Source organism: Micromys minutus (assembly GCF_963924665.1).
Source record: "Micromys minutus genome assembly, chromosome: 2".
Taxonomy (NCBI): Eukaryota; Metazoa; Chordata; class Mammalia; order Rodentia; family Muridae; genus Micromys; species Micromys minutus.
Genome location: NC_137971.1, coordinates 23,345,245 through 23,369,164, shown reverse-complemented (window position 1 = coordinate 23,369,164; position 23,920 = coordinate 23,345,245). Strand labels below are relative to the sequence as shown.

The window sequence follows — 23,920 nt, the reverse complement described above, 5'->3', positions numbered from 1 at the left end:
AGGGCAGTACCTAGCCCAGTTTAGAAGAGAGAAAAGCAGACAATCAGGAAGAAGGGAGCCAGACCTCTCACTAGAAAAAAAGCAGGTGACCACAGCAAAAACCCCAAAAGCTCAGTGTTCAAACTGCAGTGCACCTGGACCCTCCACCCAAAAGTCATGGGCTGGAGATGGAGCTCCATATTGCATTAGGAGCTCAGCATGTGCCCGGCTCTCTTTCCCTTCCCAGAGCCCCCAAAACAAAACCAAACACAACAAAATTATGAAGTAAAACATGTGAAGGCCTAGATTTCATGTTTTCCAAAACACATCTGCATAACAGAAAATCATTTCCAAATCCCTGTACCAAGAGTTTTTAATATTTTGGCTTATTTATTCATTCAGTGTGTGTGTGTGTGTGTGTGTGTGTGTGTGTGTGTGTGTGTGTGTGTAAGTGAGAAGACAGACAACTTGAGAGTCAGTTCAGGCCTTTGGGATTGGTGGCAAGCCCCTTTACCTGCTGGGTCATTATGCTGGCCCCAAGAATATGTGGTTTGGGGAGTGGGTAGGTGTGTTCCCCAGAAGGACACTTGAGATTTATAATGCTGGAAACAGATTTATGACTTATTAAGTTTCTCCCATCTCTTACACTGAATGTGATTTTACTGCTTCTAAAATGTTACTATGTAAACAATCTTTTCTCCGGATGACCTTTACAGTCTTTCTTGTGCATCCTTAGGAGTCTCACAGGCTGTTTAATAAGAGATTGAGAAAGTTTGCTTTGTTTCTTGCTCTCTTCCCACCCCAACTGCACTCCACAAGATCTGAATTAAAACCAGTTTAGAAGTAATGACCTGTAAACTTGAACAGGTAAGTGGCCATGCTAATAGTTAGTTACCTCTATAAACCAAAAACCTCCCTCTGTGGAATCCACCCATTCACTCGAAAAACCGTAAATGGAAACGTATCTTACAACACTCCTGCATGTGGAGGGAGGGCACCTAGACTCAGAAACACAGCACAACACACCCTGCTCCCCGAAGGAAGCATGGGGAAGCCTAAGATACCTCAACATACTAACTACTTTATGATCACAATTATCAAATAAGTTACTGGACCTAAAAAACAAATAGCAACATGTCTCAGGGGACCATCTGTCCATGGCTCTTCAGTCTTAGGGGCAGGTTCTCCTTTGTTCCAAAACAGCAGGGCTAGACTATGATCCTGTGGGCTCACCACAATTGGAAACTCTGCCTTGTTCTAGGCAGAAGCTTAGCTTTATGCTCTGGCCTGTAGGAGAGAGCTTATGATCAACACCTGAAACCTCAAATAAATTAGACTGGCTGTGATTTAAACGAACCCTTTAGCAAGAGCACTTTAAAGATCGGTTCTTTACCACGTTAGTTCAGGTGCCTGCTCAGCGATAGCTGTTAATTCCCAATGGGAGACATTTAACTCACTTTTCGGGGATTTTATAAAGTTTAAGCAAGGAGGGGACTGAAGACGGTTAAGAGCACTTGACTATTTTGAGGTCCTGAGTTCAATTCTCAGAAATTACATAGTGGCTCATAACTGTATGTAATAGGATCTGATGCCCTCTTCTGGTGTGCACAAAGACAAAACACCCATACACATAAAATACATGAGTAAGGAAGTCTTTAAAGAAAAAAAGGTTTAGGCAAATAACTAAACTTCCTCCTTATGCCTCTTGCAGTTACTCTAACCACAGGGTTCTCAACAGATGTAGCTACAGGCGGGGCAAGTGTCTTCACAAGGACCTTCTGCACAGTCTCAGGTTATTACAAAATATGAGGTGGACAGCACTGTACAAACCTAATCCCAACCATCATTCCCATTTTTGTTAATGTCCTTATTCTGTACATAACCTGATTAATCTTCCCATTCTCCTGATACAGTGGTTCATAGCTACTGGGATGGTCACCTTCCTCAACTCCAAGAAGAAACAAAACCTGGTGATTAAGTGACTTGCCCAACTGCAGTCAGTCAGGTAGCTGACTTGTGGCAAAGCAGGAATTACTGAGAAATAGGAAGCGTGGGAAGGGGAGGGGTTGAAGGTGGTACCTAAAGCAAACAGACAAGGCTTTCCTCAGCTGTCAGATTCCACCCTCAGTCCTTCCCTGACCTCATTCCCTTTCCAAGATACCAAGTATTAAAATAAGGTGAATCACAACTGCTCTACAGACAGTTTCCAGTATTTTACTCCTTCTCTACTTAAAACAAGGGCAAGCAGTGCAAGGATGTGCTGAGTCTGCCAAAGGAGTGCCTGACACCAAAGACTTTCTCACCATACACGGCCGTAAGAAAGGAGAATGTGGGCTGGGGATGTGGCCCAGTTGGTAGAATGATTGTCTGGATAAAGTCCTAGGTTCAAGCCCCAGCACCAAATGAACTGAAGTGGTGGTGCTGGCCTGCAACTAAAAACATCCAGGCGGCCACAGGAGGATCGGAAGGCCAAGGTCATCTTCTGACATACAGTGAGTTCCAGGCAAACCTGGGATACTTGAGACCCTACCCCATAAAAGAAAAATGCAACAAACACATGGTTGCCTGAGTACAGAAAGCTCTGTTTCCCTCCTAATTTTAACTCTGACTTAGTTTTCTTTGACTTCCATGGTGGATCTGTGAATTCAGCTTCTGTGTACTGAAGCAGTCAGAACCATTTTTACATTCCAAAAGAATCCGTGCCGAGTTACTCCTTGGAGGCAGTGGTTGTTAAAGTTGAGCTTCCTAACTTTACTGACAGGAGCCAGGTGTGAGTAGTCACTGAGTACACTGATGACACTGAGGACACTGAGACACTGACCCAGTTAAGAAAAAAAATTCTTATTTTTAAATTCCCTTTTGGAAGTTGTTTTAACCTGAATTTTCTTCTTTTTCTTCTGCCTAAAGCTATTTAAAACCATACTATTATAGTTGTTTAATATGTAAGTTGAATCACTATGCATAAAGTATAATTTTTTAAAAATAGGAACCGTGTAGCAGGGAGACTACAAAGAACCGCCATCTCTGTGCCACATCACTGTGGTGGACATAATAGGTTTATATGTGACTTGTTTTCTTTTTATTTTTTGTGACTTGTTTTTTAAAAGCATGCATGAAACCATGCAAACAGGGGGGAAAAAAGAATCATAACCTTTGGAAAATAGCCATATGGTTAAAAGTATTTAACTATATGGATCAGTGATTTTTAGCAGGCAGTTGGACGGCTGGAGGGAATACTGCCCTTGCAGAAGACCTGACTTCAGGTCCCAGCAATGATGCTGGATAGCTCCTAACTGCCTGAAACTCCAGTTCCAAGGGATCCCATGCCTTCTTCTGGCCTCCAAGTGCACTGTGCACACAAGCACAAACCCAGACTCAGACACATACATAATGAAAGATTTTAAAAAAACATGTCTTCACCTGAAAAAGAACATTTACAAAAACAAGAGCAACAATCTCATGTAAAACAGAAACAATGCGTTACCCTCAGCCCCACAGCAGGATACCAGTTCTGTTCAACCCTGTCCTAAATTCTAAACAGCCAAGTAAAGCAAGAAACAAAACAAACAAACAAACAAACAAAAAACTATAGTAAAGAAGAAAAAGTTACCAAGTACCAGGACTGTGCTAATAGGAAAATACTAAGAATCTAATGATAACTTCCACCCTACAGAGAATAGAGTAGATCAGGACAAACTGACCAAGCTTCAACTCACAATAAGGCACAATAAGGCACAAAATCACACTTCTACAATATGTTAAAAGGCTGTGGAAACACTAGAGACCAAAACAGAATGAATTCCAGAGGCGCAACCCCTGGACTGAGTCTCCACACGTCTTCTCCTGAAGTGTTTGCCAGCTCTGAGTACAGAGTCTACTTGTCCCACACAGGGGAGCACTGCTGCATAAAGGGCACCACCAAGGCTTTGGTGACGGTACGAGGTTGATGTGGCAGGTTAATGTTGCAAGGAACTCCAAATTTTAAGCTAATTCTTCCCACAGACTCTCTGAGATTCCACTGCATAGCTGGCCACCAGGACGGATAGAAGAAAATGACAGCAAACATCAAGTACCAGAGAAGCCACATAGGACACCAGAACTTACACACAGAACACAAACCCATGCAGTCATCTCAAAAGACGGCTACAAAAAGCATGGAGGTTCACTCCTGTAATGTCAGCCCTCCAGAGTGTGGAGAAGGAGGATTGCCACAGTTCAAGACCAGCCTGGACTACAGGGCGAGACCCTGGCTGGGAAGAAAAGAAAGGAAAAGAGGGGAGGGGAGGGGAAAAGGCAACCAAAAACTGCCACTAACTAATAGTTGACACTGTGCCCTAACAATTCTACTGTTAAGATGGACGTAGTATGTCATTACAGTAGCACTATATGTAATGGCCCAAACTACAGATGATAATGCCTAGGGACTAGAAAGAGAAATACTGAGGTTCAATCACACAAATGAATAACACATACTAAGGACAGACAAAAACACAACAGTAAGGTTGGGCCTCACGGCAGGAGGGGAAGAGGCTGGATTCAGGAGTGAGTTCTGCACAACTGCATGTGTATCAAGCACAAAAACAAATCAAGCTATTCGTTCGTTCAGTGGGAAGGCCATTACCACAATAACTAAAAGGAGCACAAGGAAGTCTTCCTGCTCATGTGCTGGTTACATAGGAATGTTTAGTTCACAAAACCACACCATGCTATACACATATTACACTTCTATCAAAAGTCCTTTTGAAAACATAAAACACAGAAAAATGTAAAAAAAAATCAATTATTAACATGAATACCAATCATCAAAAGTTATTCTGAAAACTTTACCAATATTCTAATCCAAGAAGGCTAAAATATAATAGCCTAATGACTGCGACAATTACTCTAACCCTTTCTGCTGTGTCCTGTGACTACTACTTCTGTTGATGCTCTCTTGAACAGAAGAAGAGAAAACCCAGCTGAGCTTGGTCTGGTGGCATAGGTCTGGAACCTCAGCACTAAAAGCTGACATGGGAGGATCATGAGTTTAAGGCCAGCCCAGTACACAGGAAGATCTTGATGGGGGTGGGGAGCTAGGCATAGTGGTACATGACTCTAATCCCAGTATGTACTTGTTCCGGAGACAGAGGCAGGTAGATCTTTGAGTTTGAAGCCAGCCTGATCTACATAGAAAGTTCCAGGACAGTCAGAGTCTACACAGTGAGACGCTATTCAAACAGCAAGTAATAATAACAATTTTTCAAAGGCAAGGAGGCCTATATAAGAACAGCACAGACACCAAAGGAAAATAAGAAAAACTAAATATTTGAACTCATTGTCATTCATGTTTCAAAAACTAGCTTTTAGTAATGACATAAACTCTAAGTAAAGATTTAAAAATAAGGATGGATAGGATATGGCTCAGTTATAAAGTGTTCGTCTAATATGTTCAAAGCCCTAGGTTTAACTACTAGTACCACAAAAAGCAAAACAAAAGGTCTTGAATGCAACAAAAAGTCAAAAACCAAACCATCATCATCACCACCACCACCACTTAATGAGATGGTCTTCTTCTAAACCTGGTGATCATCAGTTCAGCTAGATGGATGACCAGCGAGCTCCAGCGATCAGCCTACCTCCACAGTCTTGTCAGTGCTGGGATAAGAGACAGGTAAGATCACTTGGGTGCAAGGGATCAGTGCTCAGGTCTCCATGGCTGCCAACAGAGCAATCACTTTACTGACTAAGCCATCCTTCCAGCCTCCCAAATGATAACATTTTTAATAAAATTTTCTCCTCAAATCTTTCAACCAGTAGAAGCTGGAGGGATGGCTCAGCTGTTAAGAGCGCTGGCTGCTCTTCCAGGGGACCAGGGTTCAGTTCTCAGAACCCACATGGTGGCTCACAACTGTCTGTAATTCCAGTTCCAAGGTATCTGGCGCCCTCTCCTGCTTCTGTAGGCACCAGGCATTCATGCAGCACATGCACACACACACACAAACACACACACACACACACACACACACACAGAGAGAGAGAGAGAGAGAGAGAGAGAGCAAGCAAAATACTCTCCCATGCATAAAGTAAAATAAGTATTTCCAACCTTTACATCAGACAGTCAGGATTTGAGTGATAAATATTCAGCCAGGCAGTAGCGGCACATGCCTTTTAAGTCCAGCACTGAAGAGGCAGGTAGATATCTGAGTTCAAGGCCACCCTGGTCTACAAGGTGAACTCCAAGACAGCCAGGGCTGCAAAGAAAAACCCTGTCTCAAAAAACAAAAGAAAAAAAAATACAAATTCTTTATTTTCAAAAGAATGTTATATAAAGTTATATTTCTTCAAATTCACACTTAATGTGTATACATGGATTGACTTTCTTACAGGTGGTCTATGAACCCAAAACAGCAACGGCAGGTAAGAGACTGATCTCACAGTTTCTAGAGATAAATCCAAATCAGTTATTTACCTATAACTAATTCTCTCAGGACAGGCCTCCAAGGAGAGCAAACCATACTCATGTTCTGTACAGAGGATACATCTTGAGGGCTCTTTTGTATACTACATACACTCTTGTAACACAATGGGTAAGAAGAAAATCCACTGACCACTTTTAGCCTGCTTTGGTAGTTACATTTCGTCATTAACAAATGATCTCTTTGTTCCTAAGATCTGGGACACTACAGACACTTGTGTTATTAAATCAGCAGGGGCACCCTGCATCAGACTTGGGCAGATTTTATAGGTTTTCTCCACAAAATACATTTAAGTAAACTTCAGTAGGCCTGGCACATGCGAGGCATGTAAAATGGCAGCCGTATTATTAGAACCATCTTTGTTATTGTGGTCCCATAAGGGTGAGATGACAGCACACTGCCTCAGTAACCACTGTGTTATTACTGGCATTCTTAATGCAGGCTCGTGCAAATTCCAGCTCTATACTGTCATCTCCAGAGGTCAAAAACATCGGGCAGACGATCGAGAAAGCAGGTAACTACTCACTCCTGTGTAACTGCCATTAGTGAGCCAATACTTTATAACCAGGAGTTTTCAGCAGTTGACAATTTCACCCCCTCCCAGGGGGCATCTGGCAATGTTTGGGGACATTTTTGACTGTCACAAATGAAGAGTGTTGAGGCCAGGGGGGCTGATAAGCATCCTGTAGTGCACGTGACAGCTCCCACAATAAGGGATTATTCCAGCTCAAAATGTCGACAATACCAAGAATGAAAGACTAATCTTTCCAGCTCTGTCCTCAAAAATAAGGAATGAGAATCATTACAAGCAATTCTATAAGCTTAAGACCAGAAGAGCCTCATCAAAATGAACAAACTATCATAACTCCAATCTACCTACCTACATCTAAACCAGAAAAGGCTTAAATGAAAAGGAACAAAGCTGATCGTGAAGGAAAGAGAGAAAAGATCTATAGAAACTTGCCTTGGAATGCACAATCTAGGGCATGAATATGGGGTGAACCTTAAAAAAGTACACAGACTCCTTAGAAGCATGGACCAACTGACCCTTCCGGATGCCACACAGTTAGGAGCTTGCACAGTACATATGCTTTTTAAGGATCTACATTCAATGAACGAATAGACAGATCCTGGGAAATGAGTCCTTGGAGAAGTTATGTGGCTAGAGCATAAAACGGGAGGGTTAGGAACCGAATCTAAATCTTTACACACAAGGAGCCATGCTCTTAACCACTAATTTAACTTACCTACAGACTACACAGTTCTAGAAGGATGATTACTTAGAGTTAACAGGAGAGCAAGTCACCTCTGCTCTTTGTGCATGTTCTTTGTGAAGTCAAGCGTACTGGACTTGAAGGCACTACTCTGCTCACTGAATTTATAGGCCCCAAACCAAACTTGTCTTTTCTCCCTCCCCCCCACCACCACCATGACTGTCCATCTCACAACAAGGCTAATTAACAGAGAAAAGAAGCAAGAGACAAATGTTCCCAGGCTTCCCACCCCTTTCTTCTTCACTCTGCTCCCTGGATTACATAGATAGCATGTAGAGCTAGGACTTGTCCTGAGCTCTATTTTCAACTGTAAGGATGTTTAAAGTAAGAAACTTGAGCCTTATAATCCTTTGGTGGGACAAGGACAGCACCCTCATCCTTTGCAGCCCGATAGGAGAGACAAAGCTTGAGTCAGGCCCAGAGGTGTAACCAAGGAGAACCTGCAACACCTACAAATGTCTGCCAAGTTCAAAGGTTATGAATAAATGGGCCAATCATTCACCAGTGGTGTGGAGTGACAAGGATGTGGCATCAGTGATGAGAAAGACTTTGGTCACAGTGAGGCGGAGTAAAGGAGAGAGGGACATGTAGGACAACGAGTACGAGGTCCTCTCAATCAGGGAAGAGTTACAGATATGCAAAAAATAACAGCCAAAATTAACCTTGTAAATCACTGATGCTGTGTGACTTGTAGCTTTCAACAGAAACAGAAATAAATACAGATGTAAACATGTCTGCATGTATGTTTCTTGAATGTGTATACATATGCAGATACATGAATAAATATATACCTTTATTCATCCACATATTAGATACCTATTTATTTGTATACACCGATCTGTGTTCTGTCCACCAAGAGGCTCTGATTCTTCCCTCCCTAAACAGCAAAGTATGACTGTAGCACCATGAACTTCTTTTCTGATTTCGGTTTCTCCACTACAAACAGCCATGGCTCCTTGAAGAAATGGTTGACTCCATGACTAGAATAAGTACTAATAAACCTGGAATACCTTAGGGACCAAAACATGGTAAAGTGCTAACAGAATGATTAGACATTCAAAGGACAGAAGCTAGCATTCAGATTGCCAATGCCCATATTTGGAACAACTTGAGTGTTGGACTAATAAGGCCATTCAGTACACAGCCTGTCTGGCACTAGCCAGGGCTACACAAGCCCGTTTCAGAAACCAAACCTGCCTAGACAGGATCTCTATGAGGATCTGGAGAGACATCTCTGTCGATAAAGTGTTTGTCATGCAAGCCTCAGTTCAGATCCCAAGCATCCACTTGAACTTGAAAAAAAATTGGACATGGTAGCAGCTACACTAGAGAGGCAGGAGAAGAATTCCTGGAGCTGCCCAGCTAATCTTAGGGCTCGTGCTCTTCAAAGTCAGTGAGAGATCCCATTTCAAATAGTAACATAAAGAGCAATAGAGGGAGGCATGTTGACCTCCAGCCTCCACACTACACATGCACACGTGCACACACATGAACATGTGCACACAAACATGATCATAAATCAAGAGCAGGGGCTCGATGTATGAAGGGTTAGTAGATAAAGTGCCTGCTATGCAAGCACAAGGATCTGAGTCCAAACGGCACCCACATAAAAGTCAGGGATAGTAGCGCTCACCTAAACCCTAGCTGGGGTGTAGGGTAAGGGGTGATCACAGGTGGGTCCCTGAAGCTCGTTGGCCAGCCAGTCCACATTAAGTTAAAAAAAGTAAGTTGGTGAACAATTAAGCAACATCACCTTTGGTCTCCACACAGGAGCTCAGGCAGGGACACACACCAGACACACACACACACACACAGAGCTCACACAGGGCCAACCTGGGCTACATATTGAGACTGTGTCTCAAAGATAAATAAATAAGGGGCTGAAGAAATAGCTCGGAGGTTAACAGCTCTTCCAAAGGTCTTGAGTTCAATTAATTCCCAGCAACCACATGGTGGCTCACAACCATCTGTAATGGGATCTGATGCCCTCTTCTAGTGTGTCTGAAAACAGCTACAGTGTACTCATAACATAAAAGAGCAAATAAATAAATAAAACAAATAGTTTAGTTCAAAAAAACAATGTAGTAAGTAGTTTTAAAGTATTATCTCAAAAGAAAACAAAGGAGGAAAAATAATTATATAAGAAAGAAGGCTAGGATGAGCTGTGAAATTGATTCAAGTCAGTCAACAGACCAGTGAACTCCAGATACCACTTGCTAGCACACAGTGAGAACTCTGGGGTCAATCCCGTGGCAGCCTCTCAGAAGCTGGAACCTACAAGCAGTCACCAGGAGAAATGTGTCCGCCCAAACTAGGGACATTCTACAGGGTGTGTGAACTCAGTCATGGCTTGAAAGGGTAAATGAAGACTGTGGGGACTATGCTTGTCTAAGACTAAAAAGATCTATAACAAAAGACAACACGAATTCTGAGCTGAACATCTTCAGTTAAGGTCTCCAAGAAATGATACAGCAATAAAGCTGTGGCAACTGGTAAATCTGCGGAAGACCTAAGGTTTGAGTGGCACTAGCACACCAGTGTTAATTTTCTTTTCTTCCTTCCTCTCTTTTGCTTGTTTTTGTTCCTCTATTTTCAAGTTGAGACATAATTTTATATATGTAGATATATAATATGTATATTATAATATATATTATATATATGATAGCTACATATCTATATATGCATAATATACTATGTACATAATATACATATCTCTATATATAATACATAGCTATATATACACAATTATATATATTCTATAATTATATTTATATATGATAGCTACAATGTGATATTTTCAAATATGCATATACTGTGGAATGATTAAATGAGTTAACATATCATTACCTCATATTTTTATCATTTTGTGGCAAAAGCATTTGAATTTTACTTCCTTAGCAATTTTGAAACATATGTCACCATTCTGAAAACTGATTTCTCGGTGGGGCCACTGCTCAGTGACACAGCACTTGACCCTGGGCTCACTCTTTTGCTTCAGTGAAAAAAGCAGTCTTTAAAAGCCTTGGCCTTTCTTATAGTCCGTCTCTTATTTTTCCTTCCTCCTACTCAACAACATGAATTTATAGGTCCAGCTTTTCCCCCAAATCCTTGTGTGCCCTAGAGCATCATATTCTAGAGACTGTATGTTGACCAAGCCCAAAGTTTACAGGCCTACACAAATTACACGGCCTTGTAAATGTCACCTGGAACCTCTCGTCCTTCCTCCTCTGTGGAATATACTTACTCAGAACACCACTGGAGCCTTCTACCAATCCCAAAGAAAAACCACCTGCCTCTGCATAGGAGAACTTGAAGAAGTCAATGATAGATCAAGAGCCAAGGTCAAACCTCAATCCTTCTGACCCAACTGTGTGCTCAGTGACTTCAGAGACAAAAATATCTTGGCATCCCATAGACTCAGCAACTTTCCAACATCCTGAAGTTTTGCCACAAACAAGTCAGGCGGTGGTTCTGGAACCAGATAAAACCCAGAGCAGACCAATGAGACAAATGTGCAACTGAGGCGCCAGCACGGTAACTACACCTCCACTCTTCCAACAACCAAGAACCTGGTGAAACGCCCAACACAAGGTACAAGTGGCTTACACCCATAACCCCAGCATTGGGATGGTTTGAAAGCTAGCCTGGGCTACACAGTAAGTATAGGCAGAACTACATAGGAAGACTCTGACTCATTACAAATAAATAAAAATCTTGTGATTCAAAGCACCCAGAATTGAAACAACCCAACATGAATGAACCCAGGATCCCAGACAGACAGATTTAGATACTAAATGGATGTCCACACATGCTAAGCACTGGGCTCAGTCAGGACGAGGGATAGACCAGGTGAGCCTTGTTCCTTCTGAGCTCCTGCCCCAAACAGAAATGTCCTAAACCAGGTATCCTATAAGCTGAGCAAATCCAGCCCAGTGCTCACCACTGGACCCTGATAGTACTCCTTAAAAATACCGAGCACCTTAGAAGTTGGAATCTACAATGGCAGAACACAGAAATTTCTAGAAAGGCCTCACTCACTACCTCTCCCTCCAGTTTGTTTCGGGACATAGTCTCATGCAGGCCAGGCTGGCCTGCCTTCAAACTCCTGACCCTCCTTCTTCCGCCTAACTGCTGGGATTCTAAGCCTGTATCACCAAGCCCAGCACCCTTTTCTCATTATCAGAAGGTAATCCTGAGGTCCTGACTTCTTCCCTCATATCTACTCCCCCAAGATTTCCCATTCTTTTCTCCAGGCTTTTCTTCTCCACTAGCTTCTTCCTTTAACACCTACAGACTCCTTTATCCTCCTTGGTTTTGCTCAAGCCTGCTCTTTCCCAGAGACCTCATTTTTCCAAACTTAGTATATCATTTTTTGTTTTCAGAATGACTGGGTCAGATCCCATGAAACTTGTCTTCTGTCCTTTACTGTTTGCTGATGACAAACAAAATAGTCTTTTATCTTTTTTTTTCAAGATCCCATTTTTCATCAAGCCCTCCGACCAAGCACATCTTTCATTCAACTTCTGCTACCATATTCCATCTGAAGTGGATATGTCTGGTTTCTTTGGAGACTCAGCTGTGTCATGTGATATTTTTCTGGATGCTGTCTGATGAGGATGTTTTGCTGAAGCAGACACTTGAGAGAATGTGCATGGATGTTTTAAAAGAGTATAAGTAGAACCCAGACAGTGAACAACTCTTGTATTGGTTCACCTTGCAACACTTCTCTGATCTTCCCTTGTCGTGACTTCATAGAGAGAAAAAAAAAAAAAAAAAAAAGAGCCAAAAACTTCTGGTATTCAAGCTGCTTCCTGCTGCTTCCACACACCACACACTTGTACTAATATGATGGACCCTCACAGCTTCTCTGGATCGAGCTGCTGCTACTGATTCCTGTGGTATTTTGGACTGGACTGCTGATATCCTGTCAATGAAAACTGGTATTGTCCCTAAACAACTACTCATAACAGCTCCACGTCCCCCTTGTCTATAAGCCATCTTTCTCTCCCTCCTTTGGTTGGTGAGCTAGATGGGAGGTTGAAGAGTTTAAGAATAAAATAGGTTTCAAAAAATCTGAGCCTAAGGCTGGAGAGATGGCTCAGTGGTTAAGAGCACTGACTGCTCTTTCAAAGGTCCTGAGTTTAATTCCCAGCAACCACATGGTGGCTCACAACCATCTTAATGAGATCTGATGCCCTCTTCTGGTGTGTCTGAAGACAACTACAAAGTACTAACATACATAAAATAAATAAATCTTTAAAAATAAAAAAAAATCTGAGCCTACATCTGTCCTCTGAACTCCCAAGCTCTCCAAATTCATTTCCTCTTTACCTCAAAACAACAGCATTCCTCAAGGTCATGTACCCTCTACATCTCTTCATAAGTATTTTCTGTACAACCACACATGTCCATACTCTCAGCTCTGCCCAATCTAAGAAACCACCTTAAACATTCTCACCAAAGTCCAGTCATATTGCAAAGGTTCTAGCAAGTCTCCCCCTCAGTATCAATTGCTTTCAGACTCAGACCACTATGTATATCCTTTCCCAAACAACCTCATCATCTGACTTTCCCATCTCTACCAAAGATGCCAAGCTACCTTCAGGGAAGTGATGTGATAACATGGTAATTCCTAAGGCACCTAAATGAGCCCAGCTGAATTCATATCTGGTTGAGCCACTTACTGTGTATGTATCACTGAACAATCTAACCCCTTTGAGCATCAACCTCTTTATAAAGAAAAGGAAGATTAACAGTACTACTCTCCTGAAGAACTCTTGGGGCCATTAAACAACTCGTGGAACTGCATAATGTATAAAAGGTACTCAATAAATATTAAGCACTAAATCTTCACGACTAACATTACCAAGAACAAGGATCTTACAGCTGGACTTATTTCACCTGTATCAAAGGTCATTCTTATTTTAGGGTCTTCTACACCCATGCCTGACCCTTAAGCAGTGGGAATTCAAGACACTTCAGCAGTTGCTCAGTACTCACTAACCTAACTTTGGCCTTTTAGTTGAATCCTTCCTGGACCTCTATTTTATTTCCCTTCCTAGATGATTAAGGACTGTTTAGTCCTGTCCACTCTCCTGAGAAGCCTTGTGTCCCCGGAAGGCAAAAACCAGTTGCCTACAAGACTGTGCCACTGTGCCCCACTGCGGTACCTGACCAACCTGTTCTCTTGTTGGCATGCCTTAAGAAAAACAGCTACTTGCCAGACAGGACCAACATCTCACCTAGATGGCCTTTTTCCCAGTCTGCAGCTCGGTCTCTTGTGTCTTCTCTACTCCGATTGCCCCTCCTAGTCTAGCCTCGCACAGCACTTATCTTAAAGTCATTAATTCTAAGACCTTGGGCTCCACCCCTTCAAGCCTAACCAGTCATTATAGGCCGCAGGGTCTCCTCTCACACGTCATTCAATGAGTCTCTTTATCCTTGCCTTTCAGACTTCCGTGTGTCAGTGTGCCAATGTCTATGCCACCCACACTACAATTCCTGGACTCATGCCTCATCTATCAAGGCAGCTGGGACTACAGGTGTGTGTCACTACATCTAGCTAGCTCCATTCATGTTTATCTATCCCCGAGCCTATCCTGCCCAGTAGCAGGAATCAAACTCAAGGCCTCATACACAATAGGCAAGCCCTCCACTAAGATATGTCCCTAGCCTCTATTTTCATTACTTTGATGTCTACTTGAATTTCAAATCGAGTTTCTAAAAACCAGTGAGATTAATCATCTAAAAACACAGCATCCATATGTCATGCCATCACTGAAAAGTATATGGAGCTTTTTACTTCCTATGGGATGAAAATCTTACTGTCTCTTAATGATAGTATGATAGTAGATAGTTTTCCTGCTTCCTCTTTGTTAACCCCATGTCGTCTACCTCTAAGTCTACCAACTAGATCCCATTCATCCAGATTTTATGGTTCAAAGCCTATGTTCCCAGTCAAACCCTCCCTCATGTCACAGGCAGAAGAGTGCTATCAGCTGATCACCAGCAGTGTGAATGAGTGAAGCAAAAGAGTCAGGCAAGTGACTACCACAGGAAAAGATTATTTTGTAAACAGATCAGAGAGATGGGGACAGGATAGACTCCATAGGGTCTTCTTGGACAATGCAGAGACTATGTCCCAACTGAAAATTTTTTGTAATTAAGAGATGAAGTAACTTAGATTTCAAAAGACGATGCTACAGTGGGTGGCAAGACCTGTGTAGAGACAAGTTCAGACACAATGAGACCCGTGAAGATGCTATTCTATTAGTCTGAGTGACACAGAATAATGTAGTGAGGGCAGCAGCAGAAGTGATCAGAATTAGGATGAGCATGCTGAGTGGGTAGAGGAGTTAAGAAAGAAGTCGAGGATGAGTAAGTTATTAAGTAAGTTATTAGCTTAAACAAGTTGGAAAAGGTGAGGGATGGAATCAGCAGTAGAGAACATGCCTAGCATGTTAAAGGTCCTAGAATCAACTTCCAGTATTGCAAGAAAACAACCAAAAGAATTTTATTTAAAAAAAAAAAAAAAAAACAAAAAAACAAACAAGGCTGGGGCAACAGCTCTATGGGTAAAGTGCTTGCTGTGCAAACTTGAGGACCTGAGTTCAAATCCTACTGGGGAGAGAATCCCAGGAAGCTCATGAGCTAGCTAGAAGTACACAGTGGCAAACAAGGAAGGAGAGCCTGCCTCAAACACAGTAAAAGGAAAAGATTGGCATTCAAACTGTTCTCTGACCTCTACATGTGCATATGTGCATATTAGAGCAAAGCACAAAAGAAAAGACTGTGGGAAGGTTAGGATTGGGAGATAGAAACAGGGTGAAGGGGAGAAGACAGAGATGGAATGTAGGAGACAGATGGGGTGCAGGAGAAGACAGAGATGAGGTGTAGGGGAAAGACAGAGATGGGGTGTAGGGAAAAGACAAAGATGGGGTGTAGGGGAAAAACAGAGATGAGGTGTAGGGGAAAAGACAGAGAAGGGGTGTAGGGGAAAACAGATGGAGTGTAGGAGAAGACAGATGGGGTGTAGGGGAAAGGACAGAGATGAGGTGTAGGGGAAAGACAAAGATGGGGTGTAGGGGAAAAGACAGAGATTGGGTGTAAAAGTCAGAGATGGGATGTAGGAGAAGACAGAGATAGGTGTAGGGAAGGAGACAGAGATGGGGTGTAGGAGAAGACAGATGGGGTATAGGGGAGAAGACAAAGATGGGGTGTAGGAGAAGACAAAGATGGGGTATAGGAGAAGACAAAGATGGGGTGTAGGAGAAGACAAAGATGGGGTGTAGGAGAAGGCAGAGATGAGGTGTAGGAGGAGAGGATAGGGCTGGTGGTATAGGGCAGTTTCAGAGCAGTTGTGTATCATATACAGAGCACTAGGTTCAATTGCAACACTGACAAAAGTTATCAAGATAGTGTTTGGACACGTTAAGTTTAAAATACCTGGGGGGGAGGCGGTTAGTGACATGGCTCAGCAGTTAAGAGATGGAGAGATGACTGGAGAGGTGGCTCAGAGGTTAAGAGCACTGGCTCCTTTTCCAGAGGCCCCAAGTCCAATTCCCAGCAACCACATGGTGGCTTATAACCATCTGTAATGAGATCTGGTGCTCTCTTCTGGCCTACAGGTGTACATGTGAGCACTAATAAATCTTAAAAAAAAGAGAGAGAGAGAGAAAGTACTAGCTACTCTATCAGAAACAACTATTTGTAATTCCAGTCCCAGGAGATTTGTCACCCTTTTCTGAACATATGGGGCCCAAGCATGCACATATGTACATAATGGGCAAACATACATGCAGGCCAAACACCCATACATATAAAAACAAAATCACACACACTCACACACACACACAAAGACACACACACACATACACAAACATACAAAGAAAATAGAGTGGGAAGCTTATTATCTAAATCTGAAATTCAGAGGACTGAACTTAGTAGCAACCAGCTTAGCTTATAGCATCTCTGTAATGACTGACAGATCAGTAACGTCCCATACAGAATCCCTGTAGCCAGATGTCTTGATATACTGCCAAGGTGACTGGGGAACTGAACTGTTCATTTTAGTTAATTTAAATAGATGCACATGGCTCCATAAAGCCGTCCTCTGACCTCCACGTAAACACCCTGACACACAAAAACTCCCTCTCACACACATCATATATTAAATGGAAGGGTATCCCAGAACTGGGAATAAACAGGTTATAAACAATAACCAACTGGTTAAGTTTAACTAGAGAATGGAGATATAGCTCAGTTGGTGACATGCTGGCCTATGTGTAAAGTCCTGGAATCAATCCCCAACACTACATAAACCAAGCAGAATGGCTCATGCTCATATGGTGATATACATCTGTAATCTTAGGAGATGGAAGATCAGAAGCTCGAAATCAGCCTCAAGTACACAGAGAGTTTGAAGACAGCTTGGGATACATGAGACCCTGTCTCAAACAAACAACAAAACCCCACAAAACTGTCTGAACTTGCACTGGACATGTTTCAAACCTATAATCCTAGGAGAAAGAAGGACACCTGCCAATGTGAAGTCAGCCTGAGCTACCTGGCAAAGCACTAACTCAAAAATAAATGAATGAATGAATGAATAAATAAATAAATAAATAAATAGATAGAAAGAAAGAAAGAAAAGAAAAAGAAAAGTAGTTTGGACCAGAGTTAACCATAGTAAATGCCTGTAATTCTAGCACTCTGGTATCTGAGGCAGGGGGATCTTGATTTCAATGCCAGCCTTTGTGCCACACAGCAGGGGAAACTTTTTTGAGTTAATACAGAACCAGTGGTGGTCTCTAAAGAACACGCTGGCTCAGGGAAAGTGGCACAGTAAGGGGATTAAGCAGACAACAAGGATCAGTTCATAGGGAGCCAGACTGTGACCTAAAAAACAAACCTACACTGAAGACTCTGCACAATGACTTACCAGAACAAGCAGTCTGGGGACTTGGAATGCTGAAGACAGAAAGCCGAAATTACCTCGGCCTGCCTGTAGTCCTCTTAGCAGCCATCCATCAGCACACATATGTCTGATTAACACCCTATGACTATCAGTAAAACCTATGGCATGCTTCAGTACCAGGAGCTTCCATCAACCGAAACTCTGAGGATGTGGAAAGATAGCATCACAGCCCTATATAAAGATGTCTCCAGTTTGCTGCGACCCTGCCTGATATCTCTGTGCACTTGGTAACTGCACTGATCTGTGCCTTTCTTTTGTTCTGTGACTATAAAAGTGATGTAAACCAGGAGCAATGGCTAACCCCTGTAACCTAGCGCTTGGGAGGCTGAGGAAGATCACATGTGAATCTGAGTTCAACCTGAACTACACGGTGACCTGGCCAGACAGGGGTATAGAATTAGATAATCTCTCAATAAAACAAAATAAAAGTGACCCACTCTTTGTATTGTACCAAAAACCATGACACAAGTCTCACTTATATCTCAGACAACCCTCTAACTCCTCACCTTCTTGCCTCTACCTCTCAAGTACAGAGGTTACAGACACATGCCATCACACCACGAAGCTCCAAAGACACCCAACATCCTTTTCTGGCCTTCAAGGACACTGCACTCACATGTACATACACATACACACATATAGACACACAATTAAAGAATAAGAATACCAGGCACGGTGGCAACACCTGGGAGCCGGGGGCAGGAGGATCTCCATAAATTTAAGGCCAGCCTGGTCTACATAGTGAGTTCCAGGACAGTCTACACAGTGAGACCCTGTCTCAAAAATAAACAAGCAAACTAACAAATACTGAAATTAAAGCAAAAACAATGCTTTTTTTAAAAGATGAAGAGTTTAGCCAGGCACTGGTGGTGCGTGCCTTTAATCCCAAAGGCAACAGGGCAAGTAGATGTCTGAGTTCAGGGCCTGGCCTACAGTGTGAGTTCCAGGACAGCCAATGCTGCACAGAAAAACTCTGCCTTGAAAACAAAACAAACTGGGGGGTGTACTGGGGGAGTTTTGTGGGATCAGCCAGATAGCTCAGATGGTGAAGTTGCTTGATATGATGGTCTGAAGACCTGAGCTTGATTTCTGGAACCACATATAAAGGTGAAAGGAGAGAATCAACTCCACACAGCTGCCCTCTGACCTCTAAGCATACACACAGCCACACATATGTAAACACTTAAAAAGAATTTTATGAGTTCCACTTTGAAAGAAAGGTAAACAGATAAGATTTTTAAGGGGAAAAAAAATACAAATACTTTTGTAAATAAAATAAAAGGAACAAAGCACAGAAGCGGAGATGTTTAATAAAATATCAGAGGCAAAGGAATATAATTGTCCATTATTTATGACTGAAGGCTCCTTGGGGACAGGATTTAAGACTGATCAGCTCGGCGGTCCTTACAATGCTGAGCAGAGTGGACGATCAAAACAATATGTTCATTTAATGAACACAAACGATGGCCAGACAGAAAAGGCCAGACTGAAGGCAAGACAACGAAAGGCCCCAGTCAAGGTACCGGGGTCCAATACTCCAGGGAAACCTACCTCTGCAAAAATAAAGTGGTCTAGCCTGGGCAGCAGAGCCAGAAGATAGACTGATTCTCTGGGTTCATACCCAGGAAATCTAAACTACAAACAGTAAAACAGAAAGGAAAGCAACGTTTATGACTCTCATACAAGGACTCCCTCCCATTCATAACCCCCCCACACACACACACATAGTTGTTAAAATTGGTGTGCATACTAATTTTTGAGGCAGATGAGGACATAACTTTTTATTTTGCAGGCTGATTCGAAGGATATCCAAGGATATCCTGTCCTTTTTATTTTTTTAAAGACCAAAATTCCTGGTACAGCAGTCATTGCTCTTAACCCCCGAGTTGTCTCTCTCCAATACCCTGTCCTTTTAAACTATTAAAAGGCATTTGTTTAGTTAAAACTGGTTTAAACACCTGAATCATTTCCTAAGACTTGGTGCATTATAGGCAAGGACTTTACCACTGGCTGAGCTACTCCCCAGCCCTAAAAGGTCTGAGTAGCTTAACAGTCAATCGATCTAGAGTGGTACACTACTGTTGTCTAAGTATGTGAAACAGAGAAACAGGACAGAGCCAATAGCAAAGGTGACTGATGCTCTGTCTCAAGAGGTGGCCAAGGACAGGGTATTACTAGGTTCCCTAATACTTAAGATAATTCTATACCCCCAACATCCCCTATAGCTGAACAGGGAACTACTTTTTTATTTCTTCATTTTTATTTGTTTAAAATGCTTACATTTATACTAATTACTTATTTTGTGTGTGAATATGTACATGCATGTGTGTACCATGACACTTGTGTAGAGGTCAGAGGACAACTCACGGAAGTTGGTTTTCTCCTACCGTGTGGGTTCTGGAGATCAAATTCATACTGTCAGGCTTGGCACTTGGCACCTTTACCCAGTAAACCATCAGATTGGACTACTTTCTAAATGAATTACCTGACGCACCTCTTTGTTAAGAGGTTATCCCAGACAACAAGTGCTCAAAACCTGGCCTAGGCATTAAACCATAATGGGCTGGAACAGGCACTCCCCTGTTCTCCCAGGTAACTAACTGTTAAAGCATTTTTTTTTCACTATCCACAGTTAAACTGACTTCCTTAAGATCTGAATGTGAGGCTAAAAAGATGGCTCAGTAGTTAAGAGCACTAGCTGCTCTTTCAGAGGACCCAGGTTCAATTCCCAGCACACGATCTTCTGAAACTCCAGTTCCAGGGGATCTGACACCCTCTTCTGAATGCACGCACAAACAATAACATTGTTAAATGAAATAAAACAAAGATATATGGTAACTTCAGAAACTAACTGTTCCTTTTCTAAAACTATGCTCTGATTCCTTTGATTAGGCCTGAATTTTCCATAGCTTTAGTCAGTCATTTTAATATATATATATATATATATATATATATATATATATATATATTTTTTTTTTTTTTTTTTTTTTTTTTTTTTTTTTTTCCTGGACGGTTGACCTCATTAAGCTTTGAGCCTTCTGAATTTCCTTCTCTGAGATTCTTGAAACTCTGTAATTCCAGAACCTGGAGATGGAAGTAGGAGGATCCAGAACCGACATCCTCAGCAGGGTAGGGAGTTCAAGTCTACCTTGGACTACGTGACGTCCTGTCTTTAAAAACATTCAGGAAGTTCTCTATAATCCAGCTCTCAGAAGGTTGAGACCAAAGGATCACAATTTCAAAACCAGGCTAAACTATACAAGAATAACTTGCCTCCTTTTTTTTTTTTTTTTTTTTTTTTTTTTTTTTAATTCCAGAGGCATGCAGAGTAGTGCCTGACCCGGTACTTCCCGGAGAATGGGAAGTTGGAGAGACACCCTACCTGTGGTTAGCACACCCGCTTCTCTCTGCTCCCAGGAATTCTTCCCCACACTGTAATGGATTTTATGGTGTAGTGGGAAATAAAGGGAGGGAAAACCAGTTCCATAAGTTCCTCATTGCTACTAGTCCCTCTTAATAACTCTGCTACCTTCACAGCCCGAACTGTAAAGACTAAGCCCAGCGGGCAAGTTTCTCTGCTTCCGGTCTCTCCTCCCTTACATCCTACACAGATCTTTACAACCAATTTCCAAACCTCCCAGTTTCATTGGATCACAACCACCACCCCCCCAAATACTCCCCAGTCACTTTTTTTTTTTTGAGGAGGGCAAGCAGTACTGGGGGTCGAACCTAGGGCTTCACACACAGTAAGTGAAGAGCTCTACGGTTGGGCTATAGCCCCAGCCCTGTTCAAGGTCCTTTTAAAAGATTTATTTATTTATCTATTTATTTTATGTATGTGAGTACACTGTCACTCTCTTCAGAGACACCAGAAGAGGGCATCAGATCTCATTGCAGATGGTTGTGAGCCACCATGTGGTTGCTGGAAATTATATTCAGGACCTCTGGAAGAGCAGTGTTCTTAACAGCTGAGCCATCTCTCCTTATTTTTGATTTTTAAAGAGGATCTCCCTAGGTTGTGCAGGCTGACCTAGAACTCCCTCTGCAGTCTTGAGTTGCAGTCCCCCTGCCTCAGCCTCCCAAGTAACAACACCAGGCCTGCTTCCGGTTGAAAAGTATTAATGAGACCCTCTAGAATATTTATTATTATTCAAAGATTCTAGGGGCAGGAGATCCAAACTACAATTCAAGGCCCAGGATAGCATTATACAGAGCTTGTGCCTTCTTAATTCCCCCAGAGAAATGCCCTGAATCGGTAACTTGGATTACACACACACACACACACACACACACACACACACACACACACACACACACGCACGCACACACACGCCTGACTCCAGGATCTCCGCCATTCATCCAAGGATCAATCTAGATCTCCTGACCCACCTCTGCCTCTCACTGCCCATCCTGCCCACAGTCAAGCTCATCGCTGTCAAATGGTTCCAGCCAAATCAAAGTTGCTTGGGAGGCAGGTCACACAGGGACAAAGCCCAACCGTGTGCTGCATTCAGCGGGTCCTAAAACTTAGTGAAATCAAGGGGAGCTTTCAAATAATGCTCTAAGTAGAGCAAGATGATACTGCCTAGCTCTCTTGATTCACGGACTGAAAATGTGTTGTATACACAGAGCAGAGTGGAGGGAGCACGCCACTATCTAAAAAAAAAAAAAAAAAAAACATGCGTTCTGAACTTGGTTTTTGCCATAATCTCTGCAAACTGTAGGAGAAATCACTAAAACCTCTCTCTGAGCCTGTGTTGTTTTGGGTGTGAAACAAGGCAGATGCTGTGCGGGATTCCAGGGTATCTTTCAGCTCCCTGGTCCCCGTCTGCTCACTCCCGACGAGGCAGGCAAACTTTTACAGTTCCCAACGCTCGCTGCTCCAGTCCAGCAAACTTGGTCCCCGTGGGGACAGCGCTGCGGGGCGAGAAGCTGTCTCTCACGACTCCCTGGATCCCCTCGCCACTGGATCCCCTCACCTCATGGCACCGGGGCCCGCCTCAGGTGGCGGGCTGCTCAGGGCGGACAGCCGGAGTGCGCAGCTCCGCTGCACTTGTGGCGTCCTCCTAGCTACCCACGGACACCGTCCCCGTCCGCCTTCCCCTCCAGGCCCAACCCTCTCCGGTCCCCCGGGACGGCCTCGGCGCGAACGTCCACGCACCCGGCGGGCCGGACTGGCAGCGTGAGGGGCGGCGGCGGCGCTAAGTGCTGAATCACCACTTTGCAGCAGCACAGCACAGCCACGGTGACCCGCGGGCCGCGTGGGCCTGGACGCTCGGGGCGCTTACCCACACAGTCGCTTCGCGGGCGGCGGGCGGGCGCCGAGGATGGAGCGCAAGGTGCTGGGCAGCGCGGGGTGCAGCAGCCACACGAGCCCGTTCCGCATACCCCGGCGCAGCCGCTGCGATCTCGGCGAACGCTTCCTTTTGGCGCTGGGAGCCGGCCCTGCGCATTGCGCATGCCCAGTCCGCCGAGCCGCGCCGCCTCTAGGGAGAAGGGGAACGATCTCCGCTCCGGGTTTTACGTGGAGCCGGGCGGGAGGGGACGGCCGCAGCCTGGGTCGGGGCTGGCTGGCAGGTGGGTCGTCGTTTCAGCACCGGAGCCTCTGAGGCCCGGCAGCCAGTCCTTCCTAGGCCAGCAGGAGCCGGGCCGGGCTCCACCCCGGCGCGCGGCTAAGGCCGAGGGTTGCCTGTCCTCGGCGTGGTGAGGGGACACAAAGTGGTGGGTCCCCAGGCAGGATCGCGGCCCAGCAGGTGTTGGACCCAAGTCCTCCCTGGGCTCTGTCTCACGGAAACGTATTCGCTGCGGGCGCTAGGCCCGCGGGCTACCCCAAGAGCGCGGAAGGAACGTGGACAGCGGAAGCAAGGACGCGTGGGGACCTACCGGGTTGGGGGAAATAAGGACAATTCAGATCGGGGGGCGCGGGGTGGGGGTGAATGCACGAGCCAGGGCAGGCCTCAGCAAAGCAAGACGTCTGTAGACTCTCAAATCCTGAGCAGGAAACTTATTTTTTGACACGGGGTCCCATGTTGCTAGGCAGGCCTCTACTGTGTGACTGAGGATGACCTTGAGTTTCCGACTTCCCAAGTGCTTGGGGTTACCGGTGTGCTCCCCGCGCTAGTACAAAGCGGGGAAGCCTCTGCTACCTAGTACTGCTACTTAGACTGCAACTGGACCTCGGCTGTCACTTTGTTTTCTTTCTCCCGAGACCGCCTCTCACTGTGCAGCCCTGGCTG

General features: G+C 43.9%; 1 protein-coding gene across 3 annotated transcripts in view; it reads right to left on the bottom strand.

The window, feature by feature from the left end:
* IDE (insulin degrading enzyme) overlaps positions 1–23,120 on the bottom strand; it is a 76,217-nt gene extending 53,097 nt beyond the window's left edge. For 2 of the 3 annotated variants that reach the window (XM_080911215.1, XM_080911216.1), the window contains exon 1: positions 22,973–23,120. In XM_080911215.1, the coding sequence (XP_080767341.1) occupies positions 22,973–23,070 (98 nt within the window). In that variant the 5' untranslated portion in view covers positions 23,071–23,120. Of the gene's footprint in view, positions 1–10,952; positions 10,983–22,972 lie in introns of those variants that run through there. The other variant, XM_080911217.1, reaches the window with a different exon arrangement.
* Between the last annotated feature and the right edge of the window lie 800 nt (positions 23,121–23,920).